This window comes from Cyrtonyx montezumae, unplaced genomic scaffold (assembly GCF_038088225.1).
Source record: "Cyrtonyx montezumae isolate F1298 unplaced genomic scaffold, pur_monq_1.0 scaffold_5, whole genome shotgun sequence".
In the NCBI taxonomy this organism is placed as follows: domain Eukaryota; kingdom Metazoa; phylum Chordata; class Aves; order Galliformes; family Odontophoridae; genus Cyrtonyx; species Cyrtonyx montezumae.
In genome coordinates, this window is record NW_027072056.1 from 2,452,831 (window position 1) to 2,474,492 (window position 21,662).

At 44.2% G+C, this 21,662-nt stretch overlaps 1 protein-coding gene across 4 annotated transcripts in view; it reads right to left on the reverse strand.

Annotated features, from left to right (window-relative positions):
- DGKD (diacylglycerol kinase delta) overlaps nt 1-21,662 on the reverse strand; it is a 52,699-nt gene that overhangs the window by 12,934 nt on the left and 18,103 nt on the right. For 3 of the 4 annotated variants that reach the window (XM_065748132.1, XM_065748130.1, XM_065748131.1), the window contains 15 exons: nt 13,566-13,670; nt 12,810-12,942; nt 11,805-11,911; nt 11,142-11,267; nt 9,848-9,950; nt 9,176-9,338; nt 7,345-7,453; nt 6,454-6,593; nt 5,651-5,735; nt 5,022-5,116; nt 4,823-4,922; nt 4,395-4,668; nt 2,380-2,541; nt 1,522-1,650; nt 519-615 (listed from right to left, as the gene is read on the reverse strand). In XM_065748132.1, the coding sequence (XP_065604204.1) occupies nt 519-615; nt 1,522-1,650; nt 2,380-2,541; nt 4,395-4,668; nt 4,823-4,922; nt 5,022-5,116; nt 5,651-5,735; nt 6,454-6,593; nt 7,345-7,453; nt 9,176-9,338; nt 9,848-9,950; nt 11,142-11,267; nt 11,805-11,911; nt 12,810-12,942; nt 13,566-13,670 (1,928 nt within the window). Of the gene's footprint in view, nt 1-518; nt 616-1,521; nt 1,651-2,379; nt 2,542-4,394; nt 4,669-4,822; nt 4,923-5,021; nt 5,117-5,650; nt 5,736-6,453; nt 6,594-7,344; nt 7,454-9,175; nt 9,339-9,847; nt 9,951-11,141; nt 11,268-11,307; nt 11,386-11,804; nt 11,912-12,809; nt 12,943-13,565; nt 13,671-21,662 lie in introns of those variants that run through there. The other variant, XM_065748133.1, reaches the window with a different exon arrangement.

Below are 21,662 nucleotides of genomic sequence, written 5' to 3' on the forward strand. Positions count from 1 at the left end.
AAAGTAATCTAATCTCAGGGCCACTAAATCCCATCAGAAAAAAAACAAAAACAAAAAACCCCAAACCTTTAAATCTGTATTAACTGAATTTTCCTGTTCCCTGTTTTTCTGTTTAGCAAAAAATATCTGATAAAGTGCTCACATCACCTTTGCTACCTATTTTCCCTACTGTGCCCTGTTCACGAGCTTTCTTTGACCTCCATGCTGTAATGATGCAGTTCCCCCACTGCTTCCTGCCTGCTTACTGAAAGCTGGAGTCATCTCTGAGTGTTGGGAGAAAACTGATTTGGATTTCATTCTCTCACCTAAAACCTGAAAGTTTTCTACTGTGAGTCTGGCATGTCACTGCACGTATAACTACATAAGATGGCCCTCACTGGCACCAGCATATGATCTCATTTACATAACTCTGGGTTGCTGCAGTCCATTATTTGGCTCTCCAAAGGACTCCAGTTGTCAGCACAGCGCTGATGTTCATTTGGAAATGTCCCCTGACTTAACATCCTGGGCATACTCACAGATTTTCAGGCTCAGAGTTGAAAGGATCAGCATGGATCAACAAGCGGCTGATGACAGAGCTCCCAGGCAAAGACCCGGACATGCCAGCACGGATATCTGGAGGAAAAGGGACAATGGCACGATCGTGATAGTAATACACTGAAAGTATGTCATTTCAGCCTCAGACCTCATTAACTCCTGTCATTCAGTGTGGAAAGCAACCAGTAATAGTGCTTCCTTCCACTCCAGAAGGCTCAGCGCTCTCAGTAAGAAGTTGCTGGAATTGTTGGGTGACAGGATATCACCTGAGGCCAACAGCACAACTGTACAGACACATGTGAGCACAAAATGGGAGCGTATTCACTACAGTAGCTACTCTGCTCCAGGGTGAGACATGCAACACCCTGCTTCAAGGAGCAGAAGGAGAGGAGGAGGACTGAAATTATTCTCCTTGTCACCCATGAATTACTGTCTCCTGCTTCTATTAGCTTTTTCAAAGAGAGAGAAAATAGCCTGCTTCCAGAAGAAACAGTCTGAACCAGTAACTGGAGGAAGAAGTAGGACAGTACTAGTGATGGAGAGAAGCTGCTACACAATATGCATGAGGCTGGAACCCTGCTGGGTTTCTTCAGCCTTCACACAGATTACTGCTTCCAGTCTTCCAGGGCTGCCACTTTCCAAAATTTCTCTCAGCTGCCTGGCAATTTATATCAGCCTTCTCAAGCTCCCTTCGAGCTCAGAATCAACTTGTATCTGATACATAAATTCTATCACTGCACAGTGTTAATTAAAATCTGTGTTTAGGTCTCAGCTGCAGACTGATAATTACTACAATCCCTCCATGCCTCCACTGTTCTGTTCTAGTGGAAAGTTAACTACAAAGAGAATTATTTCCAAGAGGGTCCAGCCAAAGGACATCAGGCAGAAAAACTTCAGGTTTTTACATGGTGGCTTAAGCCTGTGCTGTTGTCACCCACACTCTAGTTGGCTGCTTGAATGAACAGTGGGGAGTATTACACTTACTTGGGTAGAGGATTTTTGTGTTCAGCATTGGCAAGTTGTCCCGGTTTCCTGTCTGGGGAGGAAGAGATGCAGAACTGCCCAGCGATAAACTTCCTTTGTTTATTTGTCTTTCACAAGGAGACTTGGATGCTGTAAAACATAACACAAACATGACTATTGACAAACATGATGTGATTCAGACCAGCACAACTTGATGGATTCTTAGCCCAGTCTCACTGCTCAATGACAAAAACACTGAGGCCACTGTAAAACTGCTGACAGAAACTGTCATTAAAAGACAGAGATGTGGCACTTGTGCAGCCAGAAAAACCTCACAGACTGAAAGTGCAGAAACGTGACAGGCAGATATCAGAAATAGAGATGAGAAAAATCTTTTGGTGCCAGCAGCACAACGGACAGCATATTTGGCTCCCAGTTAAGTTCCAAATAAACTTGGAGCAACCGTGTGTCTCATTCATATTTATAGAGATATTTAAGCAAACTGTATTCTGCTCTCTGGCACCCAGAAAGGATGGTGGGAGCTTACAGGAAAAAGTCATCAGGTAGATGCCATGAAAAATTCTCAAGGCCATCTTTGGCCCAGCACTGGAAGCCAAGAGAATGTAGATTACTGCTAAGTGGTAAGAAAATTTGAGAATCCTAGGTGCCATATGCTAAGAAATTAGAGCATCAGCAATGTGTCAAAAAATGGTGCGTAAGAGCAGAGGGCTGAGCACAGAAACACACAGAGCCAAGCATCTGAAGTTAAAAATTAGAGAACGTGGAAGGTAATACATGTAACACATCCCTCACTTCTCACAACTAACAGAATTGCAGCTTGCAGGTGGGAGCTGCACAGTGGCAGCCCTGAAGCAGTACCTTTCCGTTGGCTCCTCCCTTTGGACAATCCATAGCTGCTGCTGTGTGATGACTGCAGGGAGATTTTGTCCTCATTCCTTAGCTCCTTGCCCTCTTCAGAGGCTGAGAGACTAAGGAGGAAGCCCTCTTGCTCCTGGGTCTGGGCATTCTGTTCATCTACAGCTATGAAGGAAGAGAAAATAGGTGATTACAACTTTTCTAGGAAGAAAACACCTCTCACTGACAGAAATAACAGTAAGTCGGGACTCTACCTTCGTATCAGGAATCATGACCTTTACAGGAATAACAAAAAGTGTTCCCATATCACCTGCCTCACTGAAACCCTGCTCTGGAGAGCTTTTGGAACTGGGGTGGCTTAAGTCTTTTGTTTTCCCTGCAGAGAGCTTCAGCAATGAGGTTCTAAACAGGAGCACCCAACTTAAAGCCTTTTAGTCAGGCTTCTCGAGATGCAAACTGTACTGAAAGTGATGGGCTTCCACTTATTCACATTTAGATGCTGCCAGAAATTCTAAACAGTGTGACATGGAATGATGGATCAAACTGAATGTTCTGTTTGCTTCGTCTGTAGTAGGGTTAGGGTTAGAGACAATAAGACAAGTCACCTGAAAAGGACACTTCACCACAAACAATCAGGAGGAATTTGGCAAAAAAACCCACAAACAAACAAACAAAAAAATCAAATCATATTCTTTGGATGAAGAAAGCAGTGTGGACAAGATGTACAAATACATCTGAAATGTAACTGGAGCTTGCCCAAGAGCTAGCAAGAATTAAAGCTAGCACCTTGCTTCAATAATCAAATGTAAACAACAGCACTTCCCTCCCCAGTGACCTCTCACAGGGTACAGCTGATCTCACAGCTCACTGCTTCTGAAGGGTAACAAATATCACCTCTTTCACAGCCTCTTTCCCCACCTTGTGCTGACTGTGCAGTTCATGAGAACTATCCACAAGGAAATCCAACAAATAAACAAATAAATACATTCATCTTACTGGATTGGGATCCAAAAGAACTCCAAAAAGCATCACATCAGCATAAGGTGAGCAGTAGCAAAGTGAGGCAGCACTGAGGTCAGGATCTCTACTTCACAGAAGCAGGATGTTTGCTCAACTCCCATCATTTCATATAAACTCACCTTCAGCAAAGGCTGCACGCAATGACACAGTGCTGGAAATCCAAGTAACACTGCAAAGATTTGTGACTTACTACATAGCTGTTCTCCACAGTGCGTATCCAGGTGTACATGGACACACATTTGCAACTTCAATGCTTTTAGCTCCAGTAAGAAGCTGTTAAATACCTCCTCTGGTCTAAACTAAACCACTGGGTTTTTTACTAACATCTGTGAGCCCAAAGCTTTTTGAAGGAAACGAAACTGAGCTAGGGGTGCGAGGGGATGGGGAGAGATAAGGGCCAAGGTGGGAAGAATAGGTTTACCTGCCTTGGAAGCTAACACAGGAACAGGACTGATTTGTATCAAGGTGCAGCACTGTAGCATTTTCCCAGCAACAAAGCTCATTTAAGAAGCTTCTGCATTCTCTTGCTTTGTGCTACAGTTCATTGCCCTTTCACAGTTGCACCACTGCACTGTTTTGCTGGGCTGTACTATAAAGAGATTTCTGAAACAATCCAAGTTAAAATACTTCAAATACTTTCTTCCCAAGTATTTTCAGATCTGTTTTACAGCAAGACCACACAAACAGTTGCACTGACACAGTTGTGGTATGGGTGGGGACAGACAGGAAACCCAAATTAACAGAGTGTGGGAGGGTAGTGACTTCCTGAACCAGCCCTTAGGGGAGAACGTATCTTGAACTTCAGACTCATTTACCAAGCAACGTTTCAAACAGGTGGGCTTAGCAGAGATGGAACTTGACAGTCAGGGCTACCAAACAGCTTCTCTAGCTAAGGAAATCTGTTGTTAACAAAGAACTCTGCTCTCCTTTGAAATAACGTTAACACGTACTTCTCAAGAGCCCACACTAAGCCACAACAAGGACACCTAACAAGTTACCTTTTTCTGCATGCTCTATAATCTGACGAATGGCTTTTTTCAAGCTGTTGGCTCTCAACATGAGCTGTTCCCGGGGGCGAAATATCTGGGGCCGTGCGGTACATGATGAGCCCACTGACCGGTCACTAGAAGAATCACAAGCACTGCCTGACCCATCACCATCTTCAGTCTCCTCTGCAATGGTGGGAGGAGGGTTTGGCAGAGATGAAGATGCTTGAGATTCATCATTCAGTGTCTTCAATAGCGAGTCCAGCTTCTCCTTCAGGACAGAGCACTACAGGGTGAAGAAGAAGTTTTAAGCAGGACTAACAGTAGATCTAGACAGCTCAAGCTTTTAGAGCTTGCTGAACTGCTGCTGTGCTAGTTGTCTGAAAACAACAGCTTTCCACATCAGCAGTAGGAAGCCACATCAATTTTTTCAATTTTACCTTCCTGGCCATGACCTCTGATTCCTCTGAGCTTTCTGTTGCCTTCTCATAGGCTTTCCCTACTCGAGCCACAAAATCCTTCACTGTCTCACAAAGCACCCTAGACAAAGATGGCAAGGAAAACACAGACATGCAAGGATTGTCTTGGGATTTTCACAGTGCAACTTTCATTTAGAATCATTCTTCTTTAAGTACTCACTTGGCTGAGGAGATGACCACTGAATGTTGGTCAGAAGTCAAAATCTTGGACAGATGAGCAGCAACAGAGTCTTCATAGAAGAGAATCTTCTGCACCTGGTGAGAGTCAGAAATAAGCCGCTGGGGTGCTGCTTCCCAACATCAGAGCACATGATGTTTATGCCCAGCTCTCCAGAGAGTACCTATCATTATATAGCTTCTTTTTGCCTTTGAAAAGTTCTGTGGACCAGGATTTTTTTACCCACTGAAGACTAAAATTTGATAAAGAAACACATTCTGAACCTAGAAGTCATCATCAGCTTAATTCTCAGCATCTCAAAAAACCCAGTATTTAAATCCACTGTAGATCATAATTCCTGTGACTTCTATGCAGCCTTCTACAATTTCAACAACATAGTATCATGAGAGCAGAGTAGTCAATTATTTCCTCTCTTCTGTTCCAAAGCACACCCCACTATGGTTGTTCACTTCGGTTAACCTCAACTTCTTCTTTAATATTTCACTGATTTAAAGCCCCACGATCTCGGTAGGTCCTATGACATCCATTTGAACTCAAGCACTGCCTCTCATCTTGTCAACTTTGAGGCTACTGCTCCCAGACCCCTGCCCTTTCTGCATCTTGCAAAGTACCTCAGAATCCTCACTGAAATCTTCAGTGACTGTGGAACTGGAGGCCTGGCGAGGGAGTTTGGTTTCATACACCATAATGCTCCACCTGTTGAAAAGGGGGCATAATAGCTATTACCATATGACAGATGATTTTTTCCATTATCCAGAGGATGTAAAGGGTTAGAATCTCAATGAAGAGCACTTTGTCAGGGGTATGAATAATGTAAGGAAGTCACAGGGATGCACTCAAAACGCACAGGGATTGAATTAGAGAAGAGTATCCCAGAGCACAAGCACCTTCCCTTAGTTCTTTCCTTTCTCACAGCAATTCAATGGGCATTACCTGATTCAACATGCTAGAGACCAAAAGACAATAGACATTTTAAAACGTGTGAAGATATACAGGCTGTATCAAGAGGTAAACGCGTTCATTTCTGTGTTCAGCTGTCATTTAAAAGTCAAATTCAAGATAAATTGCTTCAAATTTCTCAAGAAATTCAGTTTGAAATGTCACAAGTGTGAGGTTGTCAAATTAAATTGACATGAACTCTGCAAAAAGGTTAAATATAAAATAAAGTCCCACTCAAAAACCAAACCAACAAACAAACTGAAAAGAAAACACAGACACTGTAACTGGCCTTGCGTTCCCAAAGGAAAGCGGGCCAACTTCTGGACACCAATTTCCCCTTATTACAATTCTGCAGCAGTGACAGAGAAAGCAAGACTACCTTTCATTGATAAAAAGTGACAGAAGACTATCAAAGAAAATTCAAACTGGAATTACTAAGAAGTCCAGCAGATGCAACTCAGCATTGATTACTCACCTGTCCAACATTTTGGTACTTGCCCTCTCCAGCTTTTCCAGGATCTGTGGGAGCTGGGTATCATCATCACAAGCAGATCCCCAGCCTAATACACGAGCAAGATCATTCCCTGTTCCCAGTGGCAGCACTCCCAGCTGGCACTGCATCAGAGAAAAGGAAACAAAAAACTGATATTCAAATGGAAAAACACAAACCACAAACAGCCAAAAGTAACATGACTGACTCCTTACAAAGACTGGTTATTGAGAAATAGCTAGCCCCAGAGGGAGGAGAAGCAACTGGATGAAGAAAACAGTCAAGAGCGCTTGCAAATAAGGAGAAATTACCTCTGCTTTTAAGTTATCAATGGAGTGAGGAGTGTACTACCACTACCACTCACAGTACCTTGCTAAAAGGAGGTACCCCATCCTACAGATGGACGAAGTTAGCCATCAGGTGGCGATATTGCCTTTTCTGTTAAATCAGGTGGCACAGCCACCTCCAAGACAAAATGGAAATGAATTAAATGCTAAATTACATCTCTGCTCCAATGAAGTTTCTAGGTATTCCAGGGCTCGGAAACAACATGAGAATTAAAGGGAACTGATGAGAATTGCTACCGTTGTTGAATTCCACGTTTTCTCACTGCAGCACTTAACAAGTATGTTCCTGGCAGCACTGGAACAGGACTGACTCAGAGCTACTCTAAAAACTGGATCTTGTACAAGGAAATTGCAGAGGAGCACTGTAGGTAGGAATAATCAATCAGTCCAGAGCTGCTTCTTGCAGAAAATTACTGCAAATTCACAGCTGTGGTAAGCATTCATCAGCTTCAGTCCCAGGGCAAACTACAGCTGTACTATCAGCAGAAGTCCTCTGCTTCATTCTTACAGCCAGCCAAGCTCACGGTACCTGCTTGTGAAGATTAAGACTATCGATTTCAGAGAGAACCCAGCCAACACTTCCATCCCCACCGCAGACCAGAATCCGGAATGTGTCAAACTTCTGGAACAAGCGTAAACTGCACAGAAGGGAAAGACAAAAAACAAGAAAGATGAGCAACCAGCTGCTACAGAAAGGAATGCTAAACAACTCTAATCTAGGCTACGATCACGTCAGATTTACTTAAAGCAGGCTCTGATTTCGCAATGAATACAGGCCACTGTCCAATTACAAACGAATTAAAATGATTATAAATAAGGAATCATTAATACAGCTGAGCAATTTACAATGGCTATTCACTACAGACAAACTCTCCTTCTAAAGCAAGGCACTTTTGTCTGAACAGGAGAGGAAACAAGCATGTGACAGCTATTATCCATTGAATCAATTCCTCTTAGCACATTTGCTGCATTCAGCCTAACACTGGTTATTTGTCACTGCTGAGAGCGTTCTGATGTCACTGCCTCCGCACTCAAGGCCACCCCAATTAAGGCACAACTTGTAGAGTGGGAGCTTGATGCAGTCATTTAGAAAGCAGACAACTGCAAGAGGATCTAAAGCCTCACAAGCTTCGGTGCTTCTTCTGGGAAAGCAACATCTATCAATTCTCTGGTGCCTCGTCTGTCCTGCAGGCAGCAAACAGCACTCCACTGAGACAAGTGTAAATTTCTCTTATTCACTCTTTCCACATCATCAGATCCCATCTATCAGAAATGACAACATCTTTTGGTACAGTTTGACCGGCTCAAGTTTAGAATACTTAAATTATTAAGAAGCAGCCTTTAATCTGTACCATTGCCTCCTTTTTAAAAAAGCACACAAGAGCAGCTGTTTGAGAAGTATATCCCACAGCCTTCCTTCCCTTTGCTCCTGCTCATAAGCACAGTCCAACTGGGGTAAGGAAGAAGAAAAAATACTTAATTTTAAAAGTTCTCTGTAAATTATTTATCAGCCAAGCACATTCTTTGGATAGCACACTGCAGTTTTAAAGGTCAGTCTTTTGCAATGCACTATGGCAAGGAACAACTTCTCATGATACCAACAACAGTTCACAGCAGATCTTAAGTGATAACTCATCCTGGAATGGACGCTCCTAGATTTAGCTCCCTGCATCTGCAGGTCACAGTTATACTATGAGTTAAATACAGAACAATACAATGGAGGTTCATCCTGTCTTAGTTCGTTGCTGCAGAAACGCAGTAATTTGTTCCACAGCTCTTCTCACTTTCTGTAATTGATAGATAGTCTAGTGAAATCTGGTAAACAAATCTGAAATGTCACTTAGATCCTTGGGCAGAAACAATGAAAGCATTCATTAGTGAATTTTATCATCTTTAAAGGACAGATGTTTCATGCACTTATCAGGTTAAGCTATGTCTGAATTTATCTCATTTTAACAACATTCATTTGCTACCTCTGACATCTGTCTGTTCACTCCATTTAACTTAACACTCCTTGACAGAACTTTAAGATGTCACAAGTCCGTTGTCGGACTTCTTCTGGATTTTGTCTTTCCATGCTTGGTCCTCTTCCAGGGGAGTGTTGCTGGAACTCCCCCAGAATCCCTCAAGCTGTTCTGCTACTAGTGATGAATGGATATAACAGTCCTTTTCAACAGCATATTTTGAGTTAATCAATAACACTAAACACTGAGAAGTGAAAACTCCCTCAAACTACACACATGTCCAGTCTTCTCTCAGGAGTAAGTTCTTACATTGGAGGATGAACTTAGAGCCATGCAGGACTTATTTATTAGCTGGTATTTACAAGGAACGTACGCCTCTACAGAATAGCTGCTTACCCAAGGTGAGGTCCTCCATTCATAAGGTCAAATACCTGGGCTGGATTCAATAGCTGCTTGAATCTTCGTAGAAATTTTACTCCCTGGTTGTCTCCACTTTTTGAGTTGACAAAGACCAACAAAGGACTTGTGCAAGAAGGTGGACAAGTAGCTTTCCAGAAACCTGAGATGAGAAAATATGTGATGGGGAAGGAGGAAAAGCCAAGAGATAAGAGTGAGAAAACAAACAAACAAGCAAACAACACTCCATACCCTACTTTGAAAAAGTTAATATGTTCCCTGTGCTTATGGCACTCATTGGATACATGCCAAAAGTGCACAGCCCTGAATCCAGCACGAACCATAGCTCATGCCACCAAATGTCACACTTACCACCTAACAGTATGCCAAATTTTGCAGCTTCCCCAGCTCTCCCAAACTGCTTCAGTAATATAGTTGGTTCTCCATAAATGTTAACAGCTGCAGCTCAGCAAATAGTGACGTTGCAGAGCAATAAACTGAATGCAAAAGCAAAGCAAACAGCTCAACACCATACTTCAGCAAGATCTTCTAGTCTGCAGTTTCAGCAGCACCAAGAGCAGAATTTTAAGTCAAGAGAATCTGGTACTGACAGTGTTAACTGGAAGGACTGTGACTGAGAGGAAGAAAGCACTACTTACTAGTGATACTTACCATCTGAATCAATGCTGTTAAGAGCAGTAGGAGGAATGACAGATACTTTGCATAGCCCAAGAGGGCACTTGCTTGGCAACAACTCTTTACATGCTGTGTGTACCTGGAACAACAAACTCATTTCAGATCCTTTTGGGAACTGTCTTATAATGAAGAACCACCCAACAAGAGGTTTTAAAGGCTAAGAAGGAAAGAAAGAGGGAAAGATCCCTAGGAAATGTCAATCAATTAGGTTATGTCAAAGAATGATCCATCAGGCTTCTATTTACTCTCCTCTACGTTTATATGTACTTCTTCCAACATCGGAATTCATGAGACTAGCACTGTGAGCTCTGAGAGGACCAGATAACAAATTATGTGGCTTTACAAGCCTTCAGCTGCTGTGCTTTCAAAATCCTAGCCTCCCAAAGAAGCTGTGGAAGTCCCATTCCTGGAGGTATTCAAGGCCAGGCTGGACATCTGGGCAGCCTGACCTGGTGGGTGGCAGCCCTGACCACAGCAGGAAGGCTGGAACTAGAAGGTCCCCTCCAAGCCAAGCCAGCCTAGGATTCTGTGATCAAAAGTAGCAACGAAAGGAAAAACTGAGAATTGAAGAAGACAAGGCAGGAGCATGTGAAGGACACAAGAAGTGAGACAAGGAGGGATTAATCGAGCCACACTAAGGTAAATACGAAGTAGAGTAAGGCACTTCAGACACCAGAAGGCTGTAAGATAGAGGGCTTGTCTGGCGTCAGAGCATACTCCCATAACACTTCAAAAAACTCATACTATGTAACACTTCCCTTATTAACCTCAAAGACAACTGGAAACATAGCAAGACCTGTAGGAGGACAGTGGTCAGGTAAGATAAACCTATTGCAATGGGAAAGGAAACTACTATTATCTAAATAGCCTTGTATTCTTTATAACCTTTTTTGTTGCATCTTTTCAACTTGTAGAAATGCCAAATAGCCTATCTTTAAAATCTGAGATTTCCCATACCTGAGGCACTGATTCATACCTACAATAATTAAGATTCCTCTACAAAAGCTCAGTATCAAAAGAAAAGGAGCTTGCAGAGAAGGCAGGTATTAATTTCAGGTCTTCTATGCATCACAATGGTGCTTTTCAGCACATTATAAATTCCTACCTCTTGCAGACTCTTTATCACCTGGAGAAAGAACAATGAAGTCCTTCAGAGCAAATACTGTCAGCATTGTTAGAGATTTCATTTTAAGTAAAATTCATTAAAGGAACACACCATAGAGCTGATCCAAGACTACCCTTTCACTGGAATGATGTTCATTCAGCTTACCATGGCTTTGCACCAAAGGCAGCGCCAGTCTTGCAAACGCAGGACACTGCCACAGGTTTTATCACACACAGTGCATTTGGCACTCACGGGAAGGTTTCCTTCCAACCACTGATGTGGCATTGAGATCTGCAAATGGAACAGAAGCAGACAACCACCGTGGACTTACCAGCATGCAACTGAAGGCTGCAGGATGCGCTGTGGGTTTCAGATAAACACAGCACACACACTTTGAGGCATCACAGGCAATTTCTAGAAAACACCCAAAAATCTCTTTTGGCAGTTTACACCACCTTCCAATGCAGAAACCAGGTGATTTGCCCCGGGCTACTCAGGAAACAAAGACTTGCATCAGACACTTGATAGAATAAGATACCTCTCCAATCACTCACCTATTTTTCCTTTGCCAAAACTCAGCCCAGGTTCCCTACACCTCCAGCTATTTAACCCCAACTCCCCCTAGCCCACAGCAAGAGTCTCTTGCTATTAAGGAGTCCTCACTGCCCTGGCTGGACTTTCCACACAGAATTTCTTGCCAATCCCACATCACTAACACATAAAGGCATAACTGGTATCGGAACAGTGCAGAAAGCACAAACCAGTGCTTCCACATCAAGTTAAGAATGATTTAAATTAATGATTAAGATGATTTAAATTAATGCGTACCCCATCTTCATCCTCAATGATATCCTTCCCAATAGAGGCCAGAGTTGTCCACTTGCAATTATTGGTGGCCCGCACAGCACACCGCTTGTGGGCTTTAAACTTGCACACTAGAGAAAGAGCACAACATATTAATCCAGCTTTAGAACATATAATGTGTCAGTCTGTGCAAAAGTTTTCTCCCAGGTGACCATACTTGGCTCCGAAAGAAAGCATGGGCACATATCAGCCTTGTGAGCACTGCCAAAACTACCAACTCTAAGCATATTGAGTAAGATGAGCTAGCTATTAACTCTTGCCTCATCAATTTCAGCAGTTGCCTGTACAAAGCTGCATTATCACCTTGTTCAATTTGGCATGATTTATACTCAAACACCCCTACATCCTTTTACATTGTGTGGACGTGGTCTCATTCATGCTAGAGGTAAGAGCTGAGCACAGGCAGGTGTGTCTGCTACAGCAAAGTGGAAAACATAAAAAACAACCTGCCTGGCATTTATTTAAACATCTAATAAGAATGTTCTTATAGATATGAATAAGATCAGGAACAGGAGCGTTCTCATTAATATTGCATCTGACAACTCAGAATTACATCCTTGTTAATTTCAGAAGCATGGCTTTACTGAGGGATGGCAGTATTTGGGTAATGAAAAAAAAAGAAAGAATCAGCTGTATTATCAGCAAGTCCAGTGCTAAAACTACCATGAAAATATCACCATTTCTACTTTTTGTTTTGTTTTGTTGTTTTAAATAAAATGCCACGAATCCAACCCTGACTTCTATGTGAAACCTGTCTGTGAAGCCAAAAGGGATTCAGCAGCAGAGGGATGCAGCAGCATCAGGTAAAAAAAAGATCTCCAGTTTCACATATGGCCTGTGGCTCTCTCAAGTTTACTATGCAGTACTTTTCTACAACATTTTCTTGCGGACTGTTAACATGGTTCCTCTTAGAAGTCCTCTAGGACACATCAAGATGCTGCTCCCAGAACAGGAGGCAAAGCAACACACCTTCACACGAGAGCCCATGCGACGTGACTCCGGACAGCGCTTCCCGACACACGTTGCAGTACGTAGGCCGAGCGTGTGAGCAGGCGTACCAGTTGTGCATCCCTGAGAAATGGTCCATGCTGTACTGGGTAGACTAATAAATTTTTTTTTTATTATGGCAAAATCAAAGGTAGGGACACACGACTTTTTTTTTTCTGCAGTCAGGAAAGGCAGAAATACAGTAGTTTTACTAGGGCACAGTTTGATCATATGCTGTGTACACACAGTAGCACAAGAAGCTCTCTAAGCCAGAGAGGATTGCTTGAAAAAGCAGCACCTTCATTCCTGCTCCTGTGCTACTTCCCCTGTTTGTCTCACTGCAATGTTCTGGATGAAAACAAGCTGGAGAATTTATCTGCTGAGGTTAACCCTTCCCCTTCCCATTTTTTGTTGGATTAAGTTTTCATCAGGACTAGCTCCCTGATTTCAGTTAATGCAGAGCAGAGGAATGGCTGTGGCAGCATAGTAGAGGGGACACCAGGGAAAGAAGCTTCAAGGAGGGAAGAACACAGACAGCTTTTTTTTTGGTGGAAGTGCTGGTCTAACTAGAATCCCAGAACACTGAAATAGGTAAACAGGTAGCAGGCAAGATGTGGATTAAGACAGGGAGGACAACTAAAGAGTGAAGAGACAATGGAATAATTATTGTGATGTTTCATAACAAGCTGTTAGCTAGGAGAAGATGCACAGAGTACAATGAACACATTTTCCCATTACCTCAAAGTGTTCACGGTTCTGTACAGTCTTCAGTGCCGCAATCCAATCTTCCATCTCCTTTCTGTTATCAGCACAAAGGATGAGCTTCCGACATGGAGTGATAATCTAAAGGGAGAGAGGCAATTAACATGTACCCTGGGCACGTCAGCAAGAGGCTGGGAGAGGAAGTGTTACCAACAGTGCAGTTTACTGATGCTATTTCCAGAGGCAACAAGCTGCACATCACAAGTCAGTTACATCTTTCAAATGTTTCACCTCTACCATAGCTTACATTGATTCTTCTACAGAACTACAGAGATATTAGCTCTCATTCTCAATACAGAACTGAGTAAGGAAATGTCTCATATCTGAGTAATAGCACAAGACAAATCAAGCACAGAGCAGTAAAAGGTAATATACTGCACGGACAGACCTTCCATAAGTTATTATTTTAAGTACCTAGGTACTATTTAAATTGGCAACAGTACTAAAAGACTTTGTTAGCAGCATAATACAACACTTCCTATCAGTTAATAAACTAGATAACGTTTGGTATATCAGATTGAGTACAACACTAAGCATTTAAGAGGGTAAAATCCTAGAACTGGTAGATAAACCGACCATCAGCTCAGTGACTGACATACCAAGAGTGATCCGGAAGGACTGTGTGTTTCTATCCTGGTGCTGCTGCTCCATGGCAGCCAGACCCTGTGCAGAGCATGCAATCTGCCCAGGGAGGCAGCCACGCCTCCACGCAGCTACCACTGATGCTCTCTTGGTTTATCAGATGGAGGCAGCAGAGAGAAATAAAGGCTCCTGGCTCTCCAGGGGACCACATCCACAGGGCTGTCCATTCAGACGAGGTCCAGACTTGACAGTAAACCAACATCTATTCTTCCTATGATACAAGCCTCTCTTGATCACACTGCAATTATCTTACTAACTCTCTCTCTCTGCATACAGCTCTGTCCTGATTTCCATCCAGCTGACATTCTTAAATAAGAGCACTACTGAAGGGTTGCAAAACCCGGATTTAAGAAGAGCTGTATTGAGGTTGAGCACCACTAACAAAAATAAAAAAACACCCTTATGTGTCAACACTGAAACCTTCCATTCTGCATCCCTCCACATTTTATACCTTTTAAGAAAAAAAATATATAGTCTCCATAATTTGCTTTTCCAGCAGACTACGGCCCACCATCTGAAACTGAAGACTAACACTGAGTAGGACGAGGCGAAGTGGATGAGACCTGTGTGCCCTCGAGGCACACCAAGGGGTGCTGCTCAGAAACACGAAGAGCCACTCACACCCCACTGTAAGACCTGCTAACCACTCGTTTTCTGCTCTCTTTCTCCTCTCATTATGATCCATGTAACAGACTAAAAACCAGCTGAAGCCAAACATCAAACTTCATGTTGATGTCTGTATGGATTCTGATAATATTTATTCTGAAAGAGGCTCACTGCAGTCATCTCTCTCTTGTGAGTAGCACCTCCAAAGCCCTGCTGAGAGGAAGCAGTGCAGGGCCCCACACTGGAACACCTATTAACTGCCTACGTACAGCAGTACCCTGTGGAAAGTCCAAGCTTCAAAGGATGTGTTATCGCTTCAAAAAGAGTGATTCTGGATGAGGAGCCACCAGTTCATTCAACAAGTCACTGGCATGCTCTTTGGCAGAGGGAAAAAAAATAATTTAAAACAGCTGGTGACATTAATTATCAACAGAATGCACTCATTCAGTGCTGTACCTTTTCCTATTTCTCTTTTCAGTTAAAAAAAAAAAAAAAGGTGAATGCACAACATCATTTTTAAGTCCCTCTGGAAGACATGAAATCTAAACCAATGGTATAAAAGACAGAAATGTGGAGACTTTAGCTAAGAATTCATTCCTGAGGCTACAGACTTTCTGGATCACTGGAGACAGTCACACAGAGGAAACACTAACACCTGAAAATACCCACTACATCAGCTTTAAAATCTCCATGTTCAGCATCACACAACCTTCTGCTGAACAAATAGAGCTATAAGCTTGTAAGGCAGAGGACAAACAAAGAGATCAAGGTCTTCATACTTGAACCATCCAGACAAAGAGTCATGGAATTAAAATAAAGGGCCTATTGTGTAACTGCAGAACCGTAAATAAAACACCGCTTTGTGTGAGATGAATTTATGATCATTATTCCCCATCACTCAGTGCTAAATCAACATTTGCATTGGGATTTAGCGGTATTATCACAGAAGGGAAGTAGAATACTATCTCATATCTCACTCTTGTTCTATGGAGGACCAACTGGATCAACCAGGCTTCACTGCAGACAGATAAGATTTTAACATAACAAATGAAAAGGTTCTTTGGGGAAATGAAGCAAGCACACAAAGTTGATTTTCTGCTTAACCTGCAGCGGCGTTACACCTGAATGTTCTACTGAGGATAACTAGGAATCCAGGAACACGGTGGTGATGGGGGTGCTTCCTTCTCAGAGCCACTCCTGCAGCCAGCACTGGTGGGTGTGCAGAGGGCACCTCGTGGCACTGGTCCCAACAGGGCAGTGCTGAGAGAAGCAGGGACACACTCTCAAGTCACAGGGAAGGAAAAACGCTCATCCCACTGCCTCCAGACATCCACATGCGGCAGGATACTATCACATGGAGACAGTTACATACTCTGCGCTGTCTGGGCGAGGCTGACTGATGATCAATCTGATGTCCCACATCAGCAAGAAGCCATCCTCATCACCACCAAAAGGAGCCTCAGCAATCTTGCCCCTGGGAAGCCGCTCTCTGCCGGGCAGGAGCCTGAGTGATGCTCACAGCACAGCCGCTGCCCTGAGCCATGCAGCTGGGCAGTCCCTGCAGCACACGCTGCCAGCCAGGAGCACGGTCACGCTATTTTTCATGTTCCAGCCACAACTTTTGACTAACATCCTGGAACAGTGTATTCCACAGGATGACGACGCACTAGGTGAAGTAGCATTTCCTTTTATTTGTTCTAAATTTACAAAGCAGTAATGTCATCCACTGACCTCTTGTTCTCGTATGAAAGGAGAGCACAATAACAATGCTCTGACTGCTTCTCAGCTAGGACAGGGGGGTGCCCTGAGAGGAGTCAGAAAGAAAATAAAGGCAACCACAATACCAAGACTTAAGATTTATTTATAATCTCAGTTTTGGCCTGCTTGGGGACTGGCAGAACTCTGAGTGTTCCTGCACTGAAACAGCTCTGAATTTTATCTAGATATGAGCAACTACATAAATTAAAAGTGCTCGTTCTTCCCTAAAAAGGGAATATGAAAAACCAATGTTAACTTTTGGATCCCAAATGCTACTGAGCTCTCTGGGTGTGGCTCTCCAGATCCCCGTCCTTGCAAGAGCCAGGTGCCCACCCAACTGCAGCTGGGCCCAGAGCTCAGCACACCGTGACTTCACTGAGTCCTGATGCTGACAGCAAAGAGCTCCATAACAGCCAAGGAACAAAACCTACCCATCAGCTATCAGTCCTGAGAGCCACAGGGGCAGCCAGGAATGCCTAAAGATATTTCCAGTCAGGACACAGCTTCATTTACAAAAAGCTCTGCTGCAAATAAAACCCAACAAAGCTTTGGTAGGGATGACAGTGACATCCCCCAGCAGGCACTGCTGCACTGCTGTGCGGAGATGCTGCCCAAGTTTTCCACACGCCAGATCACTCAAAATCTAAAAAATAAATGATCGACATATTAAAAAAAAAACAACCATGCCTTCGCTGACTGTCTTGAAATACTGATATTCCCCTGATGCTTTTCCATGCATACCCTCACCCTGCTGCCCCTTCCCCAGCAGTGCCTGCCCTGCAGCAGGCTGCTAATCTTGCCCCACGCCCCATGTTGACCCACACACTCCCATCCAAAACTAACACTGTTTTGTTACTGACATTTCGGACCAGGCCAGCTGGCAAACAACAGAGCCAACCCCCAAAATTTTCTCATTTCACATTCTAAAAACGGACTGGATGTCCCTGGATGTCCTTCCCCAATGAACAGCTGTGAATAATTGGATTAGAAAAGCAGCTCAAAAAAAGACTATTTATGCTAGAACCAAATTTTAAATAGAAATCCGCTATATTTCACCCTCTGGTGTTTTCCTATCCTGAGCAACCCACCAGCTGGATGCAATCCTCATCTCTGCTCTTGCTGCCATTAAAGACAGCTTTGCCACCTCTGCCCAGTTCCCCTCTGGCACTTGCTGACTATCCATCCAGAAGCTTCTCAGCAAAGAAGCGACAGCCTATCCCAGCACATTGTTTGCTATCAGAGAGGCACTGGTGAGCTCAGCAACCACAAGAGACAGCAAGCCAAGCTGGGGCCGCGGTGCCCAATCGCAGAGCTGGCTGGAGCCACGCTGCGGGGGGAAGTGGTGGTGGGGGGGGCACCCAACTCTGCTAAATATAGCTTTTCTGATGTGATGCACTTCTCGGATGAGCTAAAAGTGGGTGCGTGAGAACACCTGCTCGCTCTGACTGCTTCCTTTTACTCATATCCCGTTCAAATATAGTTTTACATTCAAAGGTGTTAGCCATAAATCACCCAAAGAGATCCCGGATTATTCAGAACAGTTGATTTTGATACAGGGACAGCAGGAGTTTCTGGAGCTCGGGCCAAGGAAGTCAACTATAAAAATAAAACAGCTAAGAAAATGGTGCTGGTGCAAGCAAAAATTTCAGCTTGATCACACATGGCAAAGGCGAGGACAACAGTCAGCAGCTGCAACTAACTACTGCCTCTGCTTCTGTATCTCAGAGTAAACCCCGGGTATCCCATGAACCCGAGCACTTGGGAGGAGACTAGTTACAGTGAGGATGCACAGCCATTTCCTCCACTTCAGCTCCTGTCTCAGTAGTGAGAACTAAAGGAACAATATAAAAACACCTCACCTGTGCCCATCAGCAAGGTCCACAAACCAGCAAAGTCGCCAGATGCACTGAACATGACTACTAAACTTACAGGGGGCAAAGTGGGCTGAGTATAGGCAGAATCAGGTTAAAAAGAGGGCAGGATGGGGCTTTGGGCAACTTGGTAGTGGGAGGTGTCCCGTGGAAGGGGGAGGGTCCCTTCCAACCCAAACCCTTCTGTGATTCTATGAAATGGAGAAGAAAGGAAAATAAAATGGTGAGTTTTTTACTCCAGCCAGTCCCTGACACTTAAAATCTCAAAAGCATGTCACACTGTTGTCAGTTCTGAAATGATGAGAAGCTGAGTATTAAGACAGCAAAACTTGGTGAACATGATTTCAACGTGTTTCTGTGATTTGAAAAGAAATAATACGAGTATCAGGGCTTACATGCACGAGGGACGGAGGCTTGTCATCCTTTAGAGACAGCATCCCTCTTCCAACTGCAATTCAGCCTTCTCCCAGTTTTGCCAGCAAATTCAGTCCTGACAACCCACTGCTGGGGTCAATCACAGCTTCCCAGACCTAAGAATCACAGCGTATTTACAAACACCAATGCACACTAACTCCCTTTCCTTGAAACCTGAATGCTGCCCTGAAGGGGAAAGAAAGAGAAAGCTTTTCATGCAACATCGTACTAAAACACTTAAGGAATCTTTTTGCATTATTAGGTTCACAATGGACTTCACCTGCCAGGTGGCTGCATGCTACAAAGCCACCTTCTTCCAAGTGCTGCTGCTGGCATGTCCTGCTGCTGTGCTGTGCCTGCAGATAAAGCCCAGCTCGTGCTGACCCTCTGTCTATGTTTTCTCCCAGTCCCTATCTGCTCTGATGCTGCAGTGGGAAAGCAGACCAGACAGCATGTTCCCTGGGAAAATGATCATCTCTCATACCAGGGTCACATTCCTACATGCTTCTGGAAGCTCTGTTCCTAAACAAGGCACATTCCTGTTCTTGGCAATTGGTGAGAGGAGCACAGACAGGCAGAGATTTTAGGACTTCTGGAACCACTTAAGTAGCTGTCAAAACCTACATTATGCAAGAAGAACATTGTCACAGATAGCAGGTATGAAATGCAGACAATCCTGGTAGTCTGTGCATGCTAATCACAAGAGATCTATGTGGATGACAAAGCACCAGTACGGCTGCCATGCCAAGAGCCAAAGCACCCCTGCACCAAGTGCCAGCTGCAATCCTCCCCTGCTCTCCTCTTCGTGAAACAGATATACACACGGATCCTTCTCTTCAACTGCTTCCAAAAGATGTAGTCCTGCCAGGAATGGTTCCCAGACACGACCATCTCACTCAAAGAGAGCACTGCATTTGGGAAGGATATTATACAGAAACCTATTTGTCCAAACAGAAGCAGAGACACGAGAAACAGAGGGGCAGGTCAGTGCTCCCCAGTAGTACAGCTGCTGGCTCAGTGGTCTCACACAAATCAAGGCTAGCAGCCAGTAAATCACAGGATTGAGCAACAGAAGACCTTGCCTACAGTAGGAAAATGACCTGTTACTGACAGCCTATTGTTAGCAGCAGCTCCTCGCAGCCCCAGACCTCTGCTGAGATGAAGAGGCTGGCAGCTAGCACAGAAGGAAAGGAATCATCTTCAGCAGCCTGAGGAAACCAACGGCTCTGCACCCTGGGTTCACCACCCAGTGACCAGTCCTCTTACATGTAAAACAAAGGTGGAAGCACCACAGGTACAACGAGCAGAGCTCTTTCTGTGATTACAATTCACAAGCCTCTCCTTGTCTGTCAAAACAGAGCAGGATGCACACAGGAAGAAGACTTTCTTCTACAGCACGTAAACACACACCCACCACACTCTCAAATGACCTCTGTTGTGCCACAGGTTTTTCTGCCTGTGTCCTCACCTGGAAGGGGAGAAGGTGCTGGGATCTGCAGGCTTGTCCAAGGAACCAGAGAAAGCCCCAAGCATGGCACAAAGGTTACACAGAGCAAACAGCTAGCAAATGCCTGCTCCCAGTGCTCAGGCACATGGGCAGTAACGGGCGTTAACTTCAGAGGAGTGAACTTCCCTCTGAGGAGCAACAGCTCTTCACAAACAGCCACCTTCCCTTTCCAGCCCTCTATCTATCCCATGTCATGGCAAAGTTCAGAAATCTCAGTCTGACCTCTTTCACTTGCAGCAGCTTCATCTCTTTCAAAAACTTCTAGCAGATTTTTGAGCCATTCTGTAACAGACAGCAATGACCAGATCTCTCCACCCACAGCAACTTCTTCCAGACTCTGACTCTCCTTGCGATGTGTCCTCCCTCCCGTGCAGAACTGCTGTCCCCCCAGTGTGAGCAGCCCAGCGACCAGTTCCTGCAGGAGGCTGGATTAGGAGTCCTAAGAATCCTCGACATGAAAGGATTCTAAATGACTATTTTCACTGACTAACAGTGACTCAGAAGGGTCTGTTTACCAAAGGCCTTTCTCTCAAGCACAAAAAACTGTTCTGAAGTCTGGATTACAAATGACTAAAATAGCAAAGCATTTTGAAATTGCGGTGGTTCTGATAGGAAGTGGGGACTGAACTGCACTTAATGAAGGGAGGGGGGAAAAAAACACAGAGCAATCCTAGGCATGGCAATGCACGGCTCCAGTCGTATTTCCAGTTGCTTGTAAAGGAAATTGTGACAGCTGCCAATACAAACAGATGAAGTGCACTAGCAGAGAGCGTACAACTTCTGAATGTGTGCACACATGGGTGTGGAACAGACAACAACCCCCCAGGAAAGGCTGACTTGCCCACGGGCACTGTACTTTTTTCCAATTTAGAAAAGGCAGTTTAAAAGAAGCAGGGAAGAACCTTCTTCTCTGATCTTGCCCTTCTCCAAACCTTAACAAGGCAATTCAAGACTGCGTAGGGTGGGGTGGGGACCCAACAGCACCTCCCCAGGACACCTGGTGATAGCCTGGTGTAACTAAGCATGCCCCAACACTCGGAAGCCTTTTTGCCCACTTCTGAGAGCAGACATCTTCCCTCTAGATCTCTCATCCCATGCAGGGGAGGAAGATGTAGCAGTGAAGCTGGAAGTCCAATTACTCCTGGTAATGCACATTTAAGGCCCACCTTTTTCAAAGCGTTGAAGTCACATGGAGCAGTTTGGGGAACCTGTGCACATGCCAAACCATACAGAATTCCCTGATCCCTATGAGCTCTAGCTTCAAGTCCAAGCCTG